This window comes from Culex pipiens, chromosome 2, assembly GCF_016801865.2.
Source record: "Culex pipiens pallens isolate TS chromosome 2, TS_CPP_V2, whole genome shotgun sequence".
NCBI lineage: Eukaryota > Metazoa > Arthropoda > Insecta > Diptera > Culicidae > Culex > Culex pipiens.
Window position 1 is genome coordinate 205,891,267 of NC_068938.1, and position 19,583 is coordinate 205,910,849.

At 40.9% G+C, this 19,583-nt stretch overlaps 1 protein-coding gene across 8 annotated transcripts; it reads right to left on the bottom strand.

Annotated features, from left to right (window-relative positions):
* Positions 1-1,142: 1,142 nt before the first annotated feature.
* Positions 1,143-19,115, bottom strand: LOC120431572 (uncharacterized). 8 transcript variants are annotated; one of them, XR_005607915.2, is made up of 16 exons: positions 18,847-19,115; positions 17,470-17,591; positions 16,840-16,970; positions 14,784-15,043; positions 13,404-13,695; positions 4,149-6,836; positions 4,022-4,067; positions 3,623-3,813; positions 3,357-3,548; positions 3,091-3,282; positions 2,825-3,016; positions 2,432-2,750; positions 2,040-2,357; positions 1,648-1,965; positions 1,372-1,573; positions 1,143-1,297 (listed from the first exon to the last, which is right to left on the bottom strand). XR_005607915.2 is itself a non-coding variant. In XM_039596682.2 (9 exons), the coding sequence occupies exons 4-9, from the start codon at positions 15,030-15,032 to the stop codon at positions 9,012-9,014; spliced, it is 1,338 nt and encodes a 445-aa protein (XP_039452616.1). In that variant the 5' UTR covers positions 15,033-15,043; positions 16,840-16,970; positions 17,470-17,591; positions 18,847-19,115; the 3' UTR covers positions 8,271-9,011. The 8 variants fall into 8 exon arrangements, 2 of the variants coding, with proteins under 2 accessions (XP_039452616.1, XP_039452614.1); XR_005607916.2 differs by having other exon boundaries at positions 3,623-6,836; positions 18,847-18,948; positions 19,049-19,115; XR_005607914.2 differs by having other exon boundaries at positions 3,623-4,067.
* Positions 19,116-19,583: the final 468 nt, after the last annotated feature.

Genomic DNA, 19,583 nt, shown 5'->3' on the forward strand with positions numbered 1-19,583 from the left:
TCCATCGAGTTGGATAAATACGTCGAGTGCTGAAAAAATCAAGTTTTGCATCGAGTTCCATACAACATTTTTTGCAATTCCGAAAAACACCCATTGAGTGAAATTTTAAGTAAAATTCTCATGTTTTTTGTCAATAAATCGTTTCAATAAAAAAAAATGTCTAAAAGTGTTACTTTTCGAAACAAGTGCTGAAAAGTTCAACTTTTCAGCACCCATTTCTGTGCTGAAAAGTAGAACTTTTCAGCATTTATTTTGAAAAGTGTTGCTATTCGATTCTGTTATTTTTGGACAGAAAAGTAGGCTATTTCGTCGTTCTAGAATAACAGAAAAGGCAAAAAAAATAAATTAAAAAAAATAAATAAACAATTTTTTTACTTGCATTCTTTGTCAACGCTTATCTTCTTGGTTAAGAAGATTCTAGATTCTAGATTCTAGATTCTGATGTTCAGATTCAAAAGTCTGAATCATGAGTTTGAATAAACAGACCACTTTTGTGACATCATTAATTATTTAACATAAAAATTATGCTTGATATTAGGATTAAGGATTGAAATGCTACTTTCCTTTGCATTTTTTTTTAAATTTTTGCTGTGATTTCTGAAAGTTGTTTTTACCTACTTCAACTCATACACGCAACCGAGATCGGCGGAAATTTGTGCAAAATTCCTCCCGAATTGGGAGGGAACTGCTTCCATGCACGGACAGGGGAGAAATCACGCACAATGCTTGAGAGGGATAACCGCGAGAAATATTTCAAAGCCAGGAAACCTCAAATCACGCACACACTCAAAGCATCTGTCAATGTATTGGTGAAGGAAAATCGATGTATTAGTATTGGTGACACCGATTATTTTGCTACTCAGTGCTGCCACCTAGTGGTGGAAATGAATGTATTAGAAAGTGGTGACATCTGGTGGTGAGAACTGTTATTTCTTAATCGGACCATCCAGTCAACTCAATTCGAATTCTGAAACGGAATTCGATTCGAATCGGATAAGAATTTCGTTTCGAACGCAACAACCGGATCCGTGCTCATACCGATTGTTGCGTTTGAAACGAATTCTTATACAATTCGAATCGAATTCCGCTCAGAATTCGAATGGAATTGACTGGGCAAGTATCACAAAATAAGCGTAAATAAATGCGTGAATGTGAAACTTTATTTCAAAATTACATAAACTTTATTTTAAGCCCCCTTCCACCGGTCCAGACAGCTCTTCCCACCCTTGCCTTTCCGAGTCCGTCCGTCCAGGCTAGTCAACGTCGGCCCAGGTCGAGGTCGCACCAGGTTTATGATCTGCGAAGAAGATAAACATACATTTTGCACATTAGAAAAGGTAAAACAACAAAAAGTTCTTAAGTTGTTCTTACCAAAACCAATCGCATTTTTGCGCTGGCCGCAAGTCTTCGGGCCATCCAGCCCCTCTAGCCAGCCGTCCCGGTCGTGGTTGGGATTTTGTCCCATCGGCCTGGCGGCTCGTCCAGGTCCAGGTTGGGTGCCTTCGTATCAACGATCTGGCGGATCGTCCAGCCAGCCGTCCAGGTCCAGGTCGCACCGGGCAGGTCGTAACATCTGTGAAGAAGATAAACAAACGTTTTGCACATTGGAAAAACTTAAAAATGAAGATATTATTAAATTGCTCTTACCGAAACCAACCAGCTAGCCGTCTAGGTCAAACTCCGGGTGGACCCATCGGCAAGGCATCACGTCCTGCACGCCGTCCAAGTCCAGGTCCAGATTGGATGCCCCCAGCCATCCAGGTCCTTGTACAGGTTGTCCGGGATGGTCATCTCGTCGAGCTAGTCCAGGTCCAGGTCGCACCGGGCAGGTCACGTCCTGCACGCCGTCCAAGTCCAGGTCCAGATTGGATGCCCCCAGCCATCCAGGTCCTTGTACAGGTTGTCCGGGATGGTCATCTCGTCGAGCTAGTCCAGGTCCAGGTCGCACCGGGCAGGTCGTAACATCTGTGAAGAAGATAAACAAAAGTTTTGCACATTGGAAAAACTTAAAAATGAAGATATTATTAAATTGCTCTTACCGAAACCAACCAGCTAGCCGTCTAGGTCAAACTCCGGGTGGACCCATCGGCAAGGCATCACGTCCTGCACGCCGTCCAAGTCCAGGTCCAGATTGGATGCCCCCAGCCATCCAGGTCCTTGTACAGGTTGTCCGGGATGGTCATCTCGTCGAGCTAGTCCAGGTCCAGTTCGCACCGGGCAGGTCACGTCCTGCACGCCGTCCAAGTCCAGGTCCAGATTGGATGCCCCCAGCCATCCAGGTCCTTGTACAGGTTGTCCGGGATGGTCATCTCGTCGAGCTAGTCCAGGTCCAGGTCGCACCGGGCAGGTCGTAACATCTGTGAAGAAGATAAACAAACGTTTTGCACATTGGAAAAACTTAAAAATGAAGATATTATTAAATTGCTCTTACCGAAACCAACCAGCTAGCCGTCTAGGTCAAACTCCGGGTGGACCCATCGGCAAGGCATCACGTCCTGCACGCCGTCCAAGTCCAGGTCCAGATTGGATGCCCCCAGCCATCCAGGTCCTTGTACAGGTTGTCCGGGATGGTCATCTCGTCGAGCTAGTCCAGGTCCAGGTCGCACCGGGCAGGTCACGTCCTGCACGCCGTCCAAGTCCAGGTCCAGGATTGGATGCCCCCAGCCATCCAGGTCCTTGTACAGGTTGTCCGGGATGGTCATCTCGTCGAGCTAGTCCAGGTCCAGGTCGCACCGGGCAGGTCGTAACATCTGTGAAGAAGATAAACAAACGTTTTGCACATTGGAAAAACTTAAAAATGAAGATATTATTAAATTGCTCTTACCGAAACCAACCAGCTAGCCGTCTAGGTCAAACTCCGGGTGGACCCATCGGCAAGGCATCACGTCCTGCACGCCGTCCAAGTCCAGGTCCAGATTGGATGCCCCCAGCCATCCAGGTCCTTGTACAGGTTGTCCGGGATGGTCATCTCGTCGAGCTAGTCCAGGTCCAGGTCGCACCGGGCAGGTCGTAACATCTGTGAAGAAGATAAACAAAAGTTTTGCACATTGGAAAAACTTAAAAATGAAGATATTATTAAATTGCTCTTACCGAAACCAACCAGCTAGCCGTCTAGGTCAAACTCCGGGTGGACCCATCGGCAAGGCATCACGTCCTGCACGCCGTCTAAGTCCAGGTCCAGATTGGATGCCCCCAGCCATCCAGGTCCTTGTACAGGTTGTCCGGGATGGTCATCTCGTCGAGCTAGTCCAGGTCCAGGTCGCACCGGGCAGGTCGTAACATCTGTGAAGAAGATAAACAAAAGTTTTGCACATTGGAAAAACTTAAAAATGAAGATATTATTAAATTGCTCTTACCGAAACCAACCAGCTAGCCGTCTAGGTCAAACTCCGGGTGGACCCATCGGCAAGGCATCACGTCCTGCACGCCGTCTAAGTCCAGGTCCAGATTGGATGCCCCCAGCCATCCAGGTCCTTGTACAGGTTGTCCGGGATGGTCATCTCGTCGAGCTAGTCCAGGTCCAGGTCGCACCGGGCAGGTCGTAACATCTGTGAAGAAGATGAACAAACGTTTTGCGAATTTGAAAAGCTTAAAAAACAAAAAGTTCTCAAATTGTTCTTACCAAAACCATCAGAATTTTGGTGCTGGTCGCAAGTTTCGTCCCATCCAGCTGTCCCGGTCAAGGTTAGGGATATTGTCACATCCGGCAAGGCGGCTTGTCCAGCATGCCGTCCAGGTCCAGATCCAGGTTGGAGATCTTCGTTTCATCCTCTGGTTATTTTTCGTCAGTCGTCGCTCCACCGGTCTTGCGTTCTGCGAAAAAGATTTAGACACATTTGGCACATTAGGAATCATATAAGTAAATGTATTAGGTTTTACGCCGACTAGAATTGCAGGTTAGAATGGCGTGCACTTTTACATGGACTTGTAACCGACAAAGACCATGTAAACAATGCACGTGAGCTGTCAAATGACGTCACGGCGTTAAACCTAATAAACAATGTTTTCAAAATGTGTTTACCAAACATTTTATGTCGTCGTCCTGTCCATTGATTTCTTAGAATGATCTGTAGGAAAAATATGTTTAGATTCATGAATTATGTTTGACTGGAAACATACAATATTTTACAATTTTTTCTGAAACTTACCTGGCAAATTCCTGTTTCACTGATGGTTTTGTTTTGCTTTGATTTTTCAATTCCTTATTCTAATGAATTAATTTGGGAAACCGATTACCCGCGGTTTTCTCGGGGTTAGTAGGATACAATATTTCTTAGGAAAGGGTTTTTTATGGATTGGGATCTATTCTTAAACTTATTTCTATTCATTGTTTTCCTTATTTACTTTCTAAAATCCTATCTAAATAAAAAATAATCTATGAATGTTAAATTTAATACATATATTGTGGATCGAATAATCCCAATTTGTCATTGTTTAAATGATGAATTGTTTGTGGAAAATTGTCGATTTCACATAAATTGAAGCAAAATGCACTGTCTTCATCATCATTTTCATCTATGTAATAACAATCCATTTGATTGTTGAATTCTAAAACTTTAAGCTTTCTTACAATTGCATAGCAAGAATTGTGTTTAACGAAAAGTGATCGAACTTTTACAAAAGTTTCGCCCACTTTAAAGCATGAATCTTGATTAAACTTAATATCATCAAAAATTCCACTAAATGAAAAAAGAAAAATTTCTCCTGGAACAACTTCAATGCCATTTGTCGTTTCTAATGATTCAACTGTTACATATCTTGCTCTAAATAATCTAAATTCATGTTCTTGGTAGACAAGGTACGAATGATAAGCTGATTTGTACGTTTCCTTTATCCCAATAGATTTACTTAAGTTTTTTCGATTAAAGGTATTTCTTACGTACTGTTTAACATCTCGATTCTTGCTTTCAAAGCGCCTACAGTCAGTATTTTCTAACGGACCAAATTTTAAAATAGCTGAGGGGTAGTGCGTAAGAAAATGCATTTTCGGTTTCAACGGTTTTTCAAACAATGCAATGTACATTCTGTGATGATTAGCAATCATTTCTTTCAATTTTTGTATATCTTCCAAACAAAATGAAGGTTTGAATGTAAAAAATACTATCCGACGGAGTAATAAAAGATAATCCCATTCAGGAGTATTTTCTGCAATTAAATCGCCTAACATCATAGGAAGAAAATATAAAAATGTAAACATTTCGTTTGATGACATTTTTAAATATTCCTTTTGCAAGTGATATTTAGTAATTTTTTCAGGAATGTTACTTTTTTTATACATGCCATAGTTAAACAAATCTTTACGCTGGTTTAAAACTTTTAAGTTTAAAATATCATGATTTTGGATAATCTTACGCAACGCCATTGCAACGGTAAATGGGCAAATCCCTTCTGCAAAATCGTGCATTGGGTCAAAAGTCATCGAATTGATAACATTGAAGTGTGGTATTTCGATAAATGGACATTTAAAATCGATTCCCGTTGTTTCTGTGTTATTTTCTTCCACATCTCTTAAGTACTGTTCATCGTTCCTCAATGTGTTCTCATTTTCTTCTAGCATTTGTTTCATTTCATCTTTGTGTGATTTGCATGACCGGCAGTAATATGTCGAATTAAAACCAGTGGTAAAACCACCTATATAATTTAAGGAAAGATTATCGCCAGTAAATCCACAAAGAACTGGATAAATTTTGATAGTTCGACTATCGGTAGAAATTTCGATGCCGGTGGTTTGTAACTCCGTTAAATTTTGTATCAGTGTTTTAAATAAAATCTCTGGCTTTACTTTTTTCAAACTTGATTTCACGAACATTGCTGGAATAAGACTGCTCAATTTGGCTCGAAAGCGTTTGGGAATGACAGGGCAAGACAAATAGAAAGCGCATTGAGCATTTTTTCCCTTATGAGCGCCTAAAGGGTTATCTGGCTCAAAATCATCATTGTACAAAAATATTGGTAAATATATTCTATTAAGTGGAAGTTGAGATTTCTTTTCCAGCCATGCAATACTCTGAATGTAATTTCTAATTTTTCCAGATGTATCATTTTGTAACTTATCAATGTTTTTTAGTGTAAGCTCCAGTAAATTCTTACGCTCAAAAAACAATTTTAGAGCGAATTGCAGATTCATATTAACGACATTTTCTGGTTTTCTACCTAATACTCGCTGCCCGCCTACTGTCTTCGGGAGCACTTCATTACTTATGATATCAATGTTTGGTTCTGTGTATAAATTGTTAGAATTAAGCATTTTCTGTACGCTTTCTTCAGTACTAACTTGGAACTGTTTTTTGTATCCATCAATGATTTTGATGAAATCTTCTATATTTTCAGGACGAATAAAATTTCTTGTTTGCTCTACGATATTTGACAAAAGCTCCGATGAAAACGATTGCAGTTCTTTGATAAAATCTAAGCCTTTTTTTCTGCTAAGAACACTATCACTGAGTAGCTTCAACAAAAGTTTCATCCATATTTCATCTAAACTATGAACCTCTTGCTCTAATTCTTCATATTCTTCATCACTGTCACTAAATTCTCCATCCTCATTATGATTATTGTAAATTTGTTCTCCTTCTTCTAATTGCTCACCTGGTATGTTTTCAATGTTTTCTTCAACTACTTCGTTGTTGTTGCCTACTACAGTGCATGTGCGAAGAAAATGTCTACGAAAACGTGAAATTTGATTGAAATCTTGATAACAAAAACAAGTATAGACATTTTTGCAATGAGTTTGAACGTGATCTACAAAATCGAGTCTTGTACCAAAACTAATTGCGCAATCTGGGCATATAAACATTTTTAAATGTTTCTAAAATCAGCAAACTTTTCGGAAAGCCCTGTGAAATGAAATAACACATTTATTATTTATCAACAAACACACGCATGCTACATTTTACATTCTATATTGTTAGATTGTTAGATTAAAAGTCTTAACAAGAAGGGGGTTCTTTGGCCTAAATAATTATTAAATTAGCAATGGAGGAGATGGTGAAAAATTCCACCAGAAATGTTTTTTTTTCTTCTTTAACCCAAAAATGACGAACTTCTCGTCACAGTGTCCCAGTGTTGCGTTCCCCACGCGCTCGTGAGCGCTCACTTTTCGCTCATTCGTGAGGAGGAGCGCTGCGCGAGCTAGCTGAGCAATTCGCTACCAAAACCGGAAATGGATTTTATTTGTATTTTTTGATTTGTTGTAGATATTGTTGAGGAATATTGAGAAAAAATAGGTACACGAAAAAAAAAATTGCAGATTTTTTAATCAACTTTTTTTTCACTAAAACTCAATTTCCCAAAATATGTATTTTTTTGATTTTCGATATTTTTTAATATGTTTTAGGGGACAAAATCCGCAACTTTTGAGCCATAGAGAAACATGGTCAAAAAATCTGCCGCCGAGTTATGATTTTTTGAAAAACAAGTGATTTTTGGAAAAAAATCGAAGTTTCATGCAAAAACAAGTTTGACATTATGTTTTAATGCAAAATTGAATTTGCAATTGAAAAGTGCTCTACAGATTTTTTGATAAAGGGCTCCGTTTTCAAGATATAGCCACCGAAAGTTTGATTTTAGCGAAATATTTGCAGTTTTTCAATTTTTAAAAACAGTGACCATGAGTGACCAATTCTATTTTTTTTTTGTTTGAAAAGTTCAGAAAATTTGCTATAAAATAATTGTCTAAGAGACATTGAAGATTGGACCTCGGGTTGCTGAGATAGAGCCGCTTTAAGAAAAAGAAACACGAAAATTGAAGTTTTCTAAATCTCACCAAAACAACCCACCATTTTCTAATGACGATATCTCAGCAACTAATGGTCCGTTTTTCAATGTTAAAACATGAAACATTCGTAAAATTTTCAGATCTTTTCGAAAAAAAGTATTTTGTAAATTTTTAAATCAAGACTAGCATTTTAAATGGGCGTAATACTCAATGTTTGGCTTTTTTAAAATGATAGTCTTGATTTAAAACATTTCAAAATATTTGTATCGAAAAGATCGAAAAATTTCACGAATGTTTGATGTATTAACATTGAAAATCGGACCATTAGGACCAATTTTCGTGTTTCTTTTTCTTAAAGCGGCTCTATCTCAGCAACCCGAGGTCCAATCTTCAATGTCTCTTAGACAATTATTTTATAGCAAATTTTCTTAACTTTAAAAAAAAATATTTTTAGAAATGTTCACTCATGGTCACTATTTAAAAAAAAAAATAATACTGCAAATATTTCACTAAAATCAAACTTTCGGTGGCTATATCTTGAAAACGGAGCCTTTTATCAAAAAATCTGTAGGGCACTTTTCGATTGCAAATTCAATTTTGCATTAGAAAATAATGTCAAACTTGTCCCCTAAAACATATAAAAAAATCTCGAAAATCAAAAAAATACATATTTTGGGAAATTGAGTTTTGGTGAAAAAAAAGTTGATTAAGAAATCTGCATTTTTTTTCCGTGTACCTATTTTTTTCTCAATAGTCCTCAAAAATGCCTACAACAGCTGTTTGAATATTTACGTACCACTACTTCGTACTTCGTTTCAAACAGGCAGATGCTTCAACAACTACCTACTTTGGCTCACCTGCTCACGTGAGCGCAAAACGCTCGTGAGCGAGCACGAGCTACCTGATAAGAACTCACGCTCCAGCTGGAGCGAGCACGCTTTTCGTGAGCGCTCGCTCATTCGCAACCCTGCAGTGTCCTGATGATCGAGCCCGACCCTGCGAATAATGTTGGCTGATGTATCGGGCGGTCAGTCAGAAAAAAAAACCAGCTAGAACCAGATATAATCACTTTCTGATTCAAGATTTGAATGATTTTCTATAACAAACATGGCCGCCAAATGGCCGATCGGGAATTATGGCTTTCAGATCCTTAACCCGTTAAACCAGTGCGTTTTGGGTTTCACCAGGTTAAAGAATTTCTAATTTGGGCGTTCAGTGTTTAAAAGAAAACTCACAGTTGCGGTTAAGTGTATATTTTTATTTCATTTTTTTAGTTTATTTTATAATCATTCTTTCACGGATTCAGAATGTCACTGATAAGCTCTTCCACGTGCGGCCGGATTGAGTCTTCTTCATACTGCTGACCGTAGAAAAATTTTTGCGTGAAATGTAGTACGGTTTGACACTCAGCTGCATACAACAAATTGAAGACATCGTGAAGTTTGTAATGAATATCAACAGCTTCGATTGCTCTTGAACAAGGAAGGAGCAAGTCGTCGAAAACAACGAAGTATTTTTTTATGTTTTCGATTGATCCTACCGCAACAATGAATGGTTGCACAGTAGTTTGTCGATCCTGCGCTTTTTTCCTTGTTGTTTCTATAGTCTCAGTAAGCGTAGCTTCCGTCTGTAAAAAGTAAGATTAAATAAATAATACGCAATCATTATGTCAATTCTGGAGCAACATTTTAAAAGGGCGCATAAGCAATTTAGGAGCTAGGAATATAAGGCAAATTCAAAGGCAACAGGCAACTATTTTACAAAACCCGCAGAGGTCAGCTATAGTTGAACATTTCGAGTTTTGTGAAAATGTTACGTATTGTTTTGGAATTTGCAAAAATAGTTCTAGCTGTCAAATGCTTATCCACTTTTTTTTTTCTTGTTGCTGAATGTTTTAATGCGTCATCCATAAATGACGTAACATTTTTGTGGAAAGATGGAATATATACAGTAGTTGTTCGGTAACTGGGCTAAGAACGTAGCCCAGTCACCGAATGTTGCTCGTTAACTGGGCTGAACAAAAAATTACGAGGGGACCACCGATGCATAATATTTTCCAGATGAAATATAAAAATAAAAGTTACTCAAATTTATTTACAATGCTTACTTTTCACATTTCTTTAATTGTAACTTGAAATTAAACAGAAGTTTGAAAAAAGTTGTTTTATTTATTGAATATGATTTCTGCATCCATTAACCCCTCGGTCATTTTGGTTTGTTTTGGTTTTTCGACGATTGTCTGCTTTTTAACTGGGCTATGCCCAGTTAAAAAGCAACCCAGTTAAACAACGCCCAGTTACCGAACAACTACTGTATTGGAACAAATGCTTAAAGGAAGAGGGGTAGAGGCCTTGAAAAGAAGACTGGTCGATGTGAATTTAAAGAACGTAGCTGAACAGACACGAGTTTTAATTAAATGTAACAAACAAAATTGTACGTCATTTGTGGATGGCACCTAATGATAATTCGACTTACTGGTATGATAGTCATGTACGCATTACGCGACATGAACAAAGTCGGACGCATCCGTTTACCTCCACGGTAAACGAAATTTTCTCTCAAAAGCAACGGCAATGTGTAAAAAACCAAGAAAATTGAATGGTCTGGAAAGAAGTTAAGATATTCAATAAATACACATTTAACAAACAGCACAAAAATGCAAACCATTGACCGGCGGATCATGGCTAAATGTTTTAATGATCTCATCGCAGAGTTCGGTGTCGTCTTTGATCAATTTTCGATAATCATGGAAAATTTTATTGAATTTTTTCACAAAAACTGGAATTTTTGCTGCAATATTGGACATTTTTCCATGAAGTCGAGTGAAGTCTTTCGTGATCTGTAATTAAATTAGTTTTTAGTTGAAACCGCGAATGGCTTTACGCGAAGCAAGTCCATTTCAAATGTGATTTAAAGTTTCACTGATTTTCTTGGCAACAGCTGTCTCTTTCGAAATTCCAAGTAGTAAACTGCCGTTCTACGCATAATTGTCCCATTCGCCCTTTGTGTCCCTAATCACCCCAATCAGTAGTTTATCACTCTTATTTGTGATCCGCTTGCTATACAATAGGTAAAACAGAAATAAATCTTCTCTAAACAAGAGATTCCGTGAAAGAAAATACTATAATGCGTAGAAGTGTATCGATGGGACAAACAGACTTGGTGTTGTTTTTAAAACTTAAAAATGTCAAAAAGTCAAAATCGTCTCAAAATAACATGAAACAATTATGAGTAGAACGACAGTAAAGAAATAAGTTATCATATGTTACGGACTTGCTTCAAGCGGCAGTTTACTGAGCGTGTTTTAATTCGTTACGGGGAATACGTTGCATACGATTTTTTTTTACAGAGAGTCTCAAATTGAACCACTGACGAACTGACGTACTACCAGGTACAAATTTCTCGATCATTTTTGATCGCATTCTTCTTCCCTTCTTCCTGCTTTTGTCTTCTTGAGTGAATGTCAAAATTAGAGTTTGACATTTAGCCACCGCAACTGTTCCCGTGCTGCGAAAAATGCAGGGACAATAAGTGGAAAGAACTGATATGTGTAAGATTGTTTATTAAACGCCTTGCCTGAAAACGCCTTCTATCTATATTCTAAAGTGGATTGCTTTGCATTTGATTATGAAACGGAAATTCTAAACTCATCGTAAACACTGACAAATTGGATATTTTTTTTGGAATTAATAACTTTTCCCAAGATTTTGCAAAAATAAAATAGTTTAAGAAAGGTTTTTGCCCTTTGCAGCAGCTACGCATTTGACCGTGCGTTTGACAATCGCTGATCACTGAGGGTGAGTGAGAAGGAAGATGGAAAAGTTCGGTCAAATTTGAACTTTTAGCGGCACGTCGGTTCGTCAGTGATTGAACGTTACGTTTTAATTAGACGCCCCTTAACTATGCTTTTGTATGTTGCTTACCAGGTCGTGCGCTTTCGTGAAATTGTTCAACACGTTGTAATCTTCGATCTTAAAATTACCAGACATTATTTCGAATCGTCGAATAGGATAAGAGGCATCCCATGATTCAAAAATTTCAGCAATTTCGTTGTATGGAATGGTGCTTAGCATCAATTTAGCACCTACAATAAAGTAATACAATTTTCCATTCAAAAAATCGAGGGAAATTTACACACACACACACACACACACACACACACACACACACACGCGTAAAATTACAACAACAGACAGGGAAGATTTAAAATAACACCGACCAACAAAATTTCTGCGCAGCCTCAACTCTAGGGAAAGCATGAACATTGGGGTCCCCAGACTCAAGTGCATTTTGAATTTTTCAAAAATATTTAGATAGGGCCGAATGGTTTTTCTCCAAAGTTTGTATGGAGAGTTAGTGCTCACATACTGCATGCAATTTTTGCTTGTATGCAACAACGACGTACCGCCCTGAGTCTTCATACAAACTTTGGAGAAAAACCCTATCTAAATATTTTTGGAAAATGCGCTTGAGTCTGGGGATCCTAAACTTCATTTTTCCACTCAAGTTGAAACTTCGCAATCATTTTTGACATTTTTTGTTGGTCAGTTTAATCAGTCGTTGCGAACCCGGAAAGGAAAGTTATGAAACTTTTCAAAAATTTGTAAAGTTTTAAGATTTTGCCAGACAAGTGATAGTAGATCAAAAGTATGTTTTCTACGAAAGTGACAATATTTTCCAATACACAGCTTGTACTTATACCCAGTCACCTAATGCTGCTCGTTAACTGGGCTGAAACCAAAATATCTGTACGTGTGGCAAGCCTGTTATTGAACATAATTGTTGCTTCCAATTACCCCTCGGTAATTCTAATTTGTTTTGGTTTTTTGAAGTTTGTCTGCTTTTTAACTGGGCTACGGCCCAGTTATCGAGCGCCTAGGTAAAAAGCAGCCAGTTACCGAACAACTGCTGTATTTATTCTGAAAATTTCAAAAGATTTTGTAAAACCCGCGCGAGCATCAACCAATTCAATTGAAAGTGAGATGGAATAAATCAAAACACAGTCCTTATTTATTTTTTTTTTGTTAAAGTTATTACAATAAAGAAATCATAGAACTTTTTCTATCTCCTCACTTTCAGTCTCTTACGTCCAAGTCTTGGAGAAAAATGGACCCAATATGGACATAATCACTAATTACAACAAACATAAATACAAACATACAAGCACACGTTATAAATATTTTTAAATAAATATTTCATGAAATCATACATCATAGATAACATACATTAGAAATTTACAAAGAAGGATAGAAGAAAACAAGTAAACCAAACAAATAAAGGAGCTATTAGACTATGGCAAACAAACAAACAAACTCGCACTTTTTTTGTGTGTTTGACAGTTTGCCTAACTTGCAAACTTGTTTGCGTCAAATTCGCAAAACTAAATGTATGCAGGCAGACGTTTCTGCAAACTAAAGTAGGCAAACTGTCAACAAATTTGTTTGTTTGATTTTGGCGTAGTGTAATACTTCCTTAACACATATCAATAAAGGAGGGACCATTCATAAACACCGTAAAAACCCGTTAAAATAAAAAAAATCCCAAAAGAGATTATTAGATTATATCTTACTACTGCATGCATCCTTTTCTTCCTCACTTAGGTCATGCCAAGTTTTGTTAGCTTCGGTCTTTCGTGCATCATGCTTAAGTACATTGGCAACCTTCTTCTTCTTCTGGTTTTTATTACCTGTTTGTTTTGCTTTAGTTTGTAAACGTCGATAACTTTCGTAAAGGAAGCCTTGTGGGTGGTTACCACCGACGTACCAAATGTGCTTGTTCGTTTCAGACGGGAACTGACTGCGTATGATTTCGAACATTTCATTAAACATTTGTTGGTTAATCGAACCGCTCGCGATTTTGTAAAAATATGCAGTTATGATCGGAGCAAGCATCTCCCTTTCGGGCTTCCCAAACTTAACTTGCGCCTGCCGCCAAAACTTTTTGCCTTCATCATTCATTTGGCATATCGTTTCTAAATTCTGTAATAAGATTTATGTAAAAAAAACTTTAATCGATGAAAGCATTTGTTTGAATACCATAGGTTGAATTAAAGTTGGAAAACATTACGCAAATTATCAGAAAAACGTTACTTTATCCACCTTTAGGTGGTTAGTGCCTTCCTCACATTCCTTAAGTCAATACATTCAGCAAAAATAGCAACATTCCTCCTTAACATGTTTAAGTAATCAACTTTATAACTCATTTATTTTGATCGGATTGAAAGGTCTTTCGATTATCTAACTAACGAGGGGTTGCATAAGGGACCGGACATCATTTTCATTGAAATATCTGAGATACGGCCTCCAAAAAGTGTATAAATAACACTTAAGTGCTAATAACTTTTGATAGGGTTGTCAGATCTTCAATGATTTGGGCTCATTGGAAAGGTCTTTTTAATACATTTCTGAAAATGTATAACATGGTAGGTTTTCTTGCAAAAAAACCCCTTTTTAACAATCTTCCGGAAGGAGGCGTGCTGCTTGGCACCTTCCCCGCAGATCGATCAGCGTCAACGGCCAGCCTGCGACGTGGGACGACGAGGTCAGGTACCTGGGTGTGGTACATGACAAGAAGCTGAAGTACGACAAGCGCGTGAACTACATAATCGATCGTTCCACCAAAGCGCTCTACTCCCTGCTAAATCGGCGGTCGAAGCTGGGCATCAAGAACAAGTCGCTCGTGGTCAAGTGCATCATCCGTCCAATGCTGACCTACGCTGCTGCGGTCTGGGGCAACTGCGCCAAATCGCACCGTAAGCGATTCCAGGTGAAGCAGAACAAGCTGCTCAAGATGGTGCACAACCTGGACCCGTGGTACCCGACCGACGATTTATACGAGCTGGCCGGCGTCGACACCATCGACACAAGCATCGAAAAGGCAACGAGAACCTTCAGGACTTCCTGTGGGATGTCAACAAATTTTGCGATTGTCTGAACTAAGTGGCCACCCTGAACAATAATGCGTAGAAATACAAATTACTCTATTTTAACAAATTTAAAGCGATGATTGTTTAACAACTTTTTGACTCAACCTAAGATATCCAAACAAACTCATTAGGTATCCTTACAGCGCGTACTGTCAACGGAGCACTGGGTGATGGGGCCTCAATCGCATCTGATGCGGATGCCTCTTCAGAATCGAATGCCTCAACAAACTTTGCTCTATCATCCAGCACCGGAAGTATCAGCATCAGCTCCACAAGGTTGTTCCGCAAATAGCGAAAATGATCTCGATTAGCTCCAACCTTCGCAAAACATTCTGCGAGACGTTCTAGGTTATATTTTCGTAGAAATTCTACGGCAGCTTCGTCAGCCATGATTGATTTTGCTGGAATAAAATAATTAGTACACAAAAAAAACCAAGTAGTTTTTTGTTATAAATAACTTTTTTTTATTAGGTCCTCTTAGGTGCTGCGACCAGGTTAGGACCGAGGACAAGTGTTATTTCAAAGTGACGTTCATTCAAATGAGACCTTAAGGCAACCCTAATTATTTTATGAAAAAATAAGTAGTATAGCTCTTTCGTGAGAAATTGTGTGGCTCTCGGTGCACATCAACCAGAGCTTTTGCACCAAGATTTTAGTTACAGATATTTTACAATCAAACTGTTGCAGGGTTGGGTCCGTATGTTTGTCAATTTTGGAATAAGAAGACAACAACTTCCTTGGTTGCTGTTCCTAGAGGCCAAATCCGGGTTCGGTTTCGGCAAGAGGACATCCTATGCTTTCATTTGAAACCAAGGGAACCGGATTTTGGCGAATTTTTAACTTTGTGGAGAAGGTTCCCAGTACCTTTAACGTAGCCTTTGCAGAATTTTTCCCGGATTTTCCCAAGATTTCTTTCATGATTTCAGGCGAATATACAACAAACCGGTCCTTCACGGTTCAACCGATTGAAAAATTTTTTTGGCTGTCAGTAATTCCGCCAGGTTTTCACCAGATTCGTCTGGCGTACGCAAAACCAGGCTAAAATAAGTGTGTCGGAACTGCACGACAAACGCCTTTCTGCGCCAGACACTCAAGTTAACCATTCTTTTTTTCAAGTGGAATATTTGTAAAATGTGTACCTAATTAGACTATAAATTCTATGTAACCTAATTTCAAGGCTCAAGCATTCATATAGCAAAAGTTATGGAGGGTAATTAAAAATGCCGAACATGCGAAATTCACCTGGGTGCGTTGGGTGTGAGTCTGTGGATGGTTTGGGTGGTATTCGGGAGTGTGGGTGGTGTGAGGGTTGTAAGAACTTTGGGTGGTCTTAAGGGATGTGGGGGGTGTGAGGAGTGTGGGTGGTCTTGGGTGGTGTGGGTGGTGTGAGGAGAGTGGGTGGTCTTGGGTGGTGTGAGGACTTTGGGTGGTCTTAAGGGATGTGGGGGGTGTGAGGAGTGTGGGTGGTCTTGGGAGGTGTGGGTGGTGTGAGGAGAGTGGGTGGTCTTGGGAGGTGTGGGTGATGTGAGGAGAGTGGGTGGTCTTGGGTGGTGTGAGGACTTTGGGTGGTCTTAAGGGATGTGGGGGGTGTGAGGAGTGTGGGTGGTCTTGGGAGGTGTGGGTGGTGTGAGGAGAGTGGGTGGTCTTGGGTGGTGTGAGGACTTTGGGTGGTCTTGGGTGGTGTGGGTGGTGTGAGGAGAGTGGGTGGTCTTGGGTGGTGTGAGGACTTTGGGTGGTCTTGGGAGGTGTGTGTGGTGTGAGGAGAGTGGGTGGTCTTGGGGGATGTGGATGGTGTGAGGAGAGTGGGTGGTCTTGGGAGGTGTGGGTGGTGTGAGGAGAGTGGGTGGTCTTGGGGGATGTGGGTGGTGTGAGGAGAGTGGGTGGTCTTGGGTGGTGTGAGGAGAGTGGGTGGTCTTGGGTGGTGTGAGGAGAGTGGGTGGTCTTGGGTGGTGTGAGGAGAGTGGGTGGTCTTGGGAGGTGTGGGTGATGTGAGGAGTGTGGGTGGTCTTGGGAGGTGTGGGTGGTGTGAGGACTTTGGGTGGTCTTGGGTGGTGTGAGGAGAGTGGGTGGTCTTGGGAGGTGTGGGTGGTGTGAGGAGAGTGGGTGGTCTTGGGTGGTGTGAGGACTTTGGGTGGTCTTGGGAGGTGTGGGTGGTGTGAGATGTGGCATTAAATTAAGAATGAATGTTCAAACATACCTGGCAAGACGTCTGCCTTAGCCCACGGTCTCGACGTAGCTGGTCACGGCACGGGCTCGGAGTTCTGGTCACGGCAGAGGAGGTCTCGATGACGCACGGCTGTTGATCCGTTTTGCTGGCCACTGGTGATTCTGCAAAAAAAAAATAAAAAAATAAATGAAAACAAAAAAGAAATTACTAGTATCATATATTTGATTGGTGAGCTGATATGGGTGATGTGAGGAGAGTGGGTGGTCTTGGGAGGTGTGGGTGATGTGAGGAGAGTGGGTGGTCTTGGGTGGTGTGAGGAGAGTGGGTGGTCTTGGGAGGTGTGGGTGATGTGAGGAGAGTGGGTGGTCTTGGGAGGTGTGGGTGATGTGAGGAGAGTGGGTGGTCTTGGGAGGTGTGGGTGGTGTGAGGAGAGTGGGTGGTCTTGGGAGGTGTGGGTGGTGTGAGGAGAGTGGGTGGTCTTGGGTGGTGTGAGGACTTTGGGTGGTCTTGGGAGGTGTGAGGAGAGTGGGTGGTCTTGGGAGGTGTGGGTGGTGTGAGGAGAGTGGGTGGTCTTGGGTGGTGTGAGGACTTTGGGTGGTCTTGGGAGGTGTGGGTGGTGTGAGATGTGGCATTAAATTAAGAATGAATGTTCAAACATACCTGGCAAGACGTCTGCCTTAGCCCACGGTCTCGACGTAGCTGGTCACGGCACGGGCTCGGAGTTCTGGTCACGGCAGAGGAGGTCTCGATGACGCACGGCTGTTGATCCGTTTCGCTGGCCACTGGTGATTCCGCAAAAAAAAAAATATTAGCCTTATATATTTGATTGGCGAGTTGATATGGATGATTGTGGGCTGGTGGGCGAATGACACAAGAGATTGGGCTCAAAGAGCGGTAGCACCAAAAGGATGAGGAAGTTCCGTCCGGGAAGGAAAACAGCACGACACTAAAAAGAACCACTCCTCCACACCACGATTTTTGTGTCGACGCCCGAGCGGGGAATAGCCGATCCGACGCGTGAGAAAGTTTCGTCAGGCAAAGACTGTATCGTCAACAATGTTTCGGATGACGGCCTCGCCCAGCAAGAAGTGAACGAAAACTACTGGACTACGTTGCACACCAGCACCAGCTCTAGACGATGTCAATGCCGACGTTCTACGGGAGCAGCAGCTGGTCAACCCGGATGATGACCTTCGAGTCCGCCCAACCGGAGCTGTCAGGACAAACCGCCAACTCGAACCAACGATCTAGGTCCGAAAACCTGCAAGCGGAAGTGGTTTCGCGAAATCAATCTTCGTCGCAACGTACCAAAGCTTACCACCCGAATTCCGGTCCAGGTCCCAAACCCTGGAAGCGGATACGGCTTTGCGAAGTCGTAGGCCACCGAAGATCAATTGAATCCGCCCATCCAAGCCCACATCCGCGAACGATGTCTTGGACACCAAAGTGGTCATCATCTAACCGCCAACCGATGCCAACGAATCCCGAAACTGGACTCCCAACGATTATAACACACGACCGAAAGAACGCAAGCCATCAGTGAACCTCCAAAAATCCGCCAAAATAATTTAAGTTTGGATTGGAACCGCCCGGGAGAAAAAAATACATCGTGGTGGACGCCATTTTGAATCATCGCCCCACAATCCCACCGTAAAATTGTTCAAAATGGCGTCCAACACAATGAAAATTTCATTTTTTCCCGGTCAGTACAAATCGGAGGAAGCACTTCCTGGCCTTTTTTGCCGCCGCGGAAGAGCCGGATTCTTTTCGCCAAACCTGCCCCTCTGAACTTTCCGATTAATTGATTGGTTTTCTCCCGGACGTTTTCTGCCTAACCGGAGGCAACTCACTGGAATTTTCGGCGACGGCAAAAGATCGAAGCATAACAAAAACCGGCGGGAACCGTCCGGGAGAAAAACAATCTTCTAATCTAAAAGTTCAGAGCGGCAGGTTTGGCGAAAAGAATCCGGCTCTTCCGCGGCGGCAAAAAAGCTCTTCGGCCGCTCCGGCGGAACCATCTCTGCAAAAAAAACTTACCTCTTATCTCAGCAACAGCTAATTTTGAAATGGCAGACCTGTCAGAAAAGTGTCGGCGCCGTCAGCTTGGCCAGCACGCACACACGTTCAATCTTTTACACGCTACAAGCGAAACACATAAATTTGTGATTATGTATTAGTGTTTGCGGAACGAAATGAAATATTTCAAACGTATTTTTTGGATCGGGTGGGTTAAACGCACAGTTCTCTGGGAAAATCACCGGTTGAAATTGAGAGGGGCTCCCACACTGGTTTCTCGGTTGCGTGTACAATAAATGAACTCTTTGACAAAACACAAGCGACTCGTAATCACTTATCAGACTCTCGATCCCTTTTTGATTGAATTACCTTCGATTGAATGATGATTGATTCCTCACCTAAAAAAACGTGTTTTTCTTTCACTGTTCCTTAGAACTTGATCCGTCGCGAAACATTTCCAATAAACTTCCAATTCCGGTTCAAAAGCTTTCCCAATCGCAACACACAGCGCAAAACTTTTCCAACTAAACTTTTTTTTCTGTTGGGAAGTTGTTTACCTCCAGTAACTTGTGCTCATTCCCACTTTGAGATTTGCAGTACTAAAACCAGGACCAACTTTTGCCACCTCAATCAGAATCTTCCCATCAGTGCGGGGGCGTATGAGTTTTAGGGATGCGGGTGCAAATGTCCCAAAAGTTAGCTCGGCACTTTTTTATTCTTTTTTTTTTCTAGTGAGTATTTGCCCCATCAAATCAATT

Coding starts and splice junctions, on each gene's coding strand:
- LOC120431572 (XM_039596680.2), bottom strand. CDS start 15,032: ATGGCTGACGAAGCTGCCGTAGAATTTCTACGAAAATATAACCTAGAA. Junction 11,802..13,286: donor AGAAAAGGATGCATGCAGTA/GTAAGATATAAT, acceptor ACTTTATTGTAG/GTGCTAAATTGATGCTAAGC. Junction 10,557..11,640: donor TCACGAAAGCGCACGACCTG/GTAAGCAACATA, acceptor ATTTAATTACAG/ATCACGAAAGACTTCACTCG.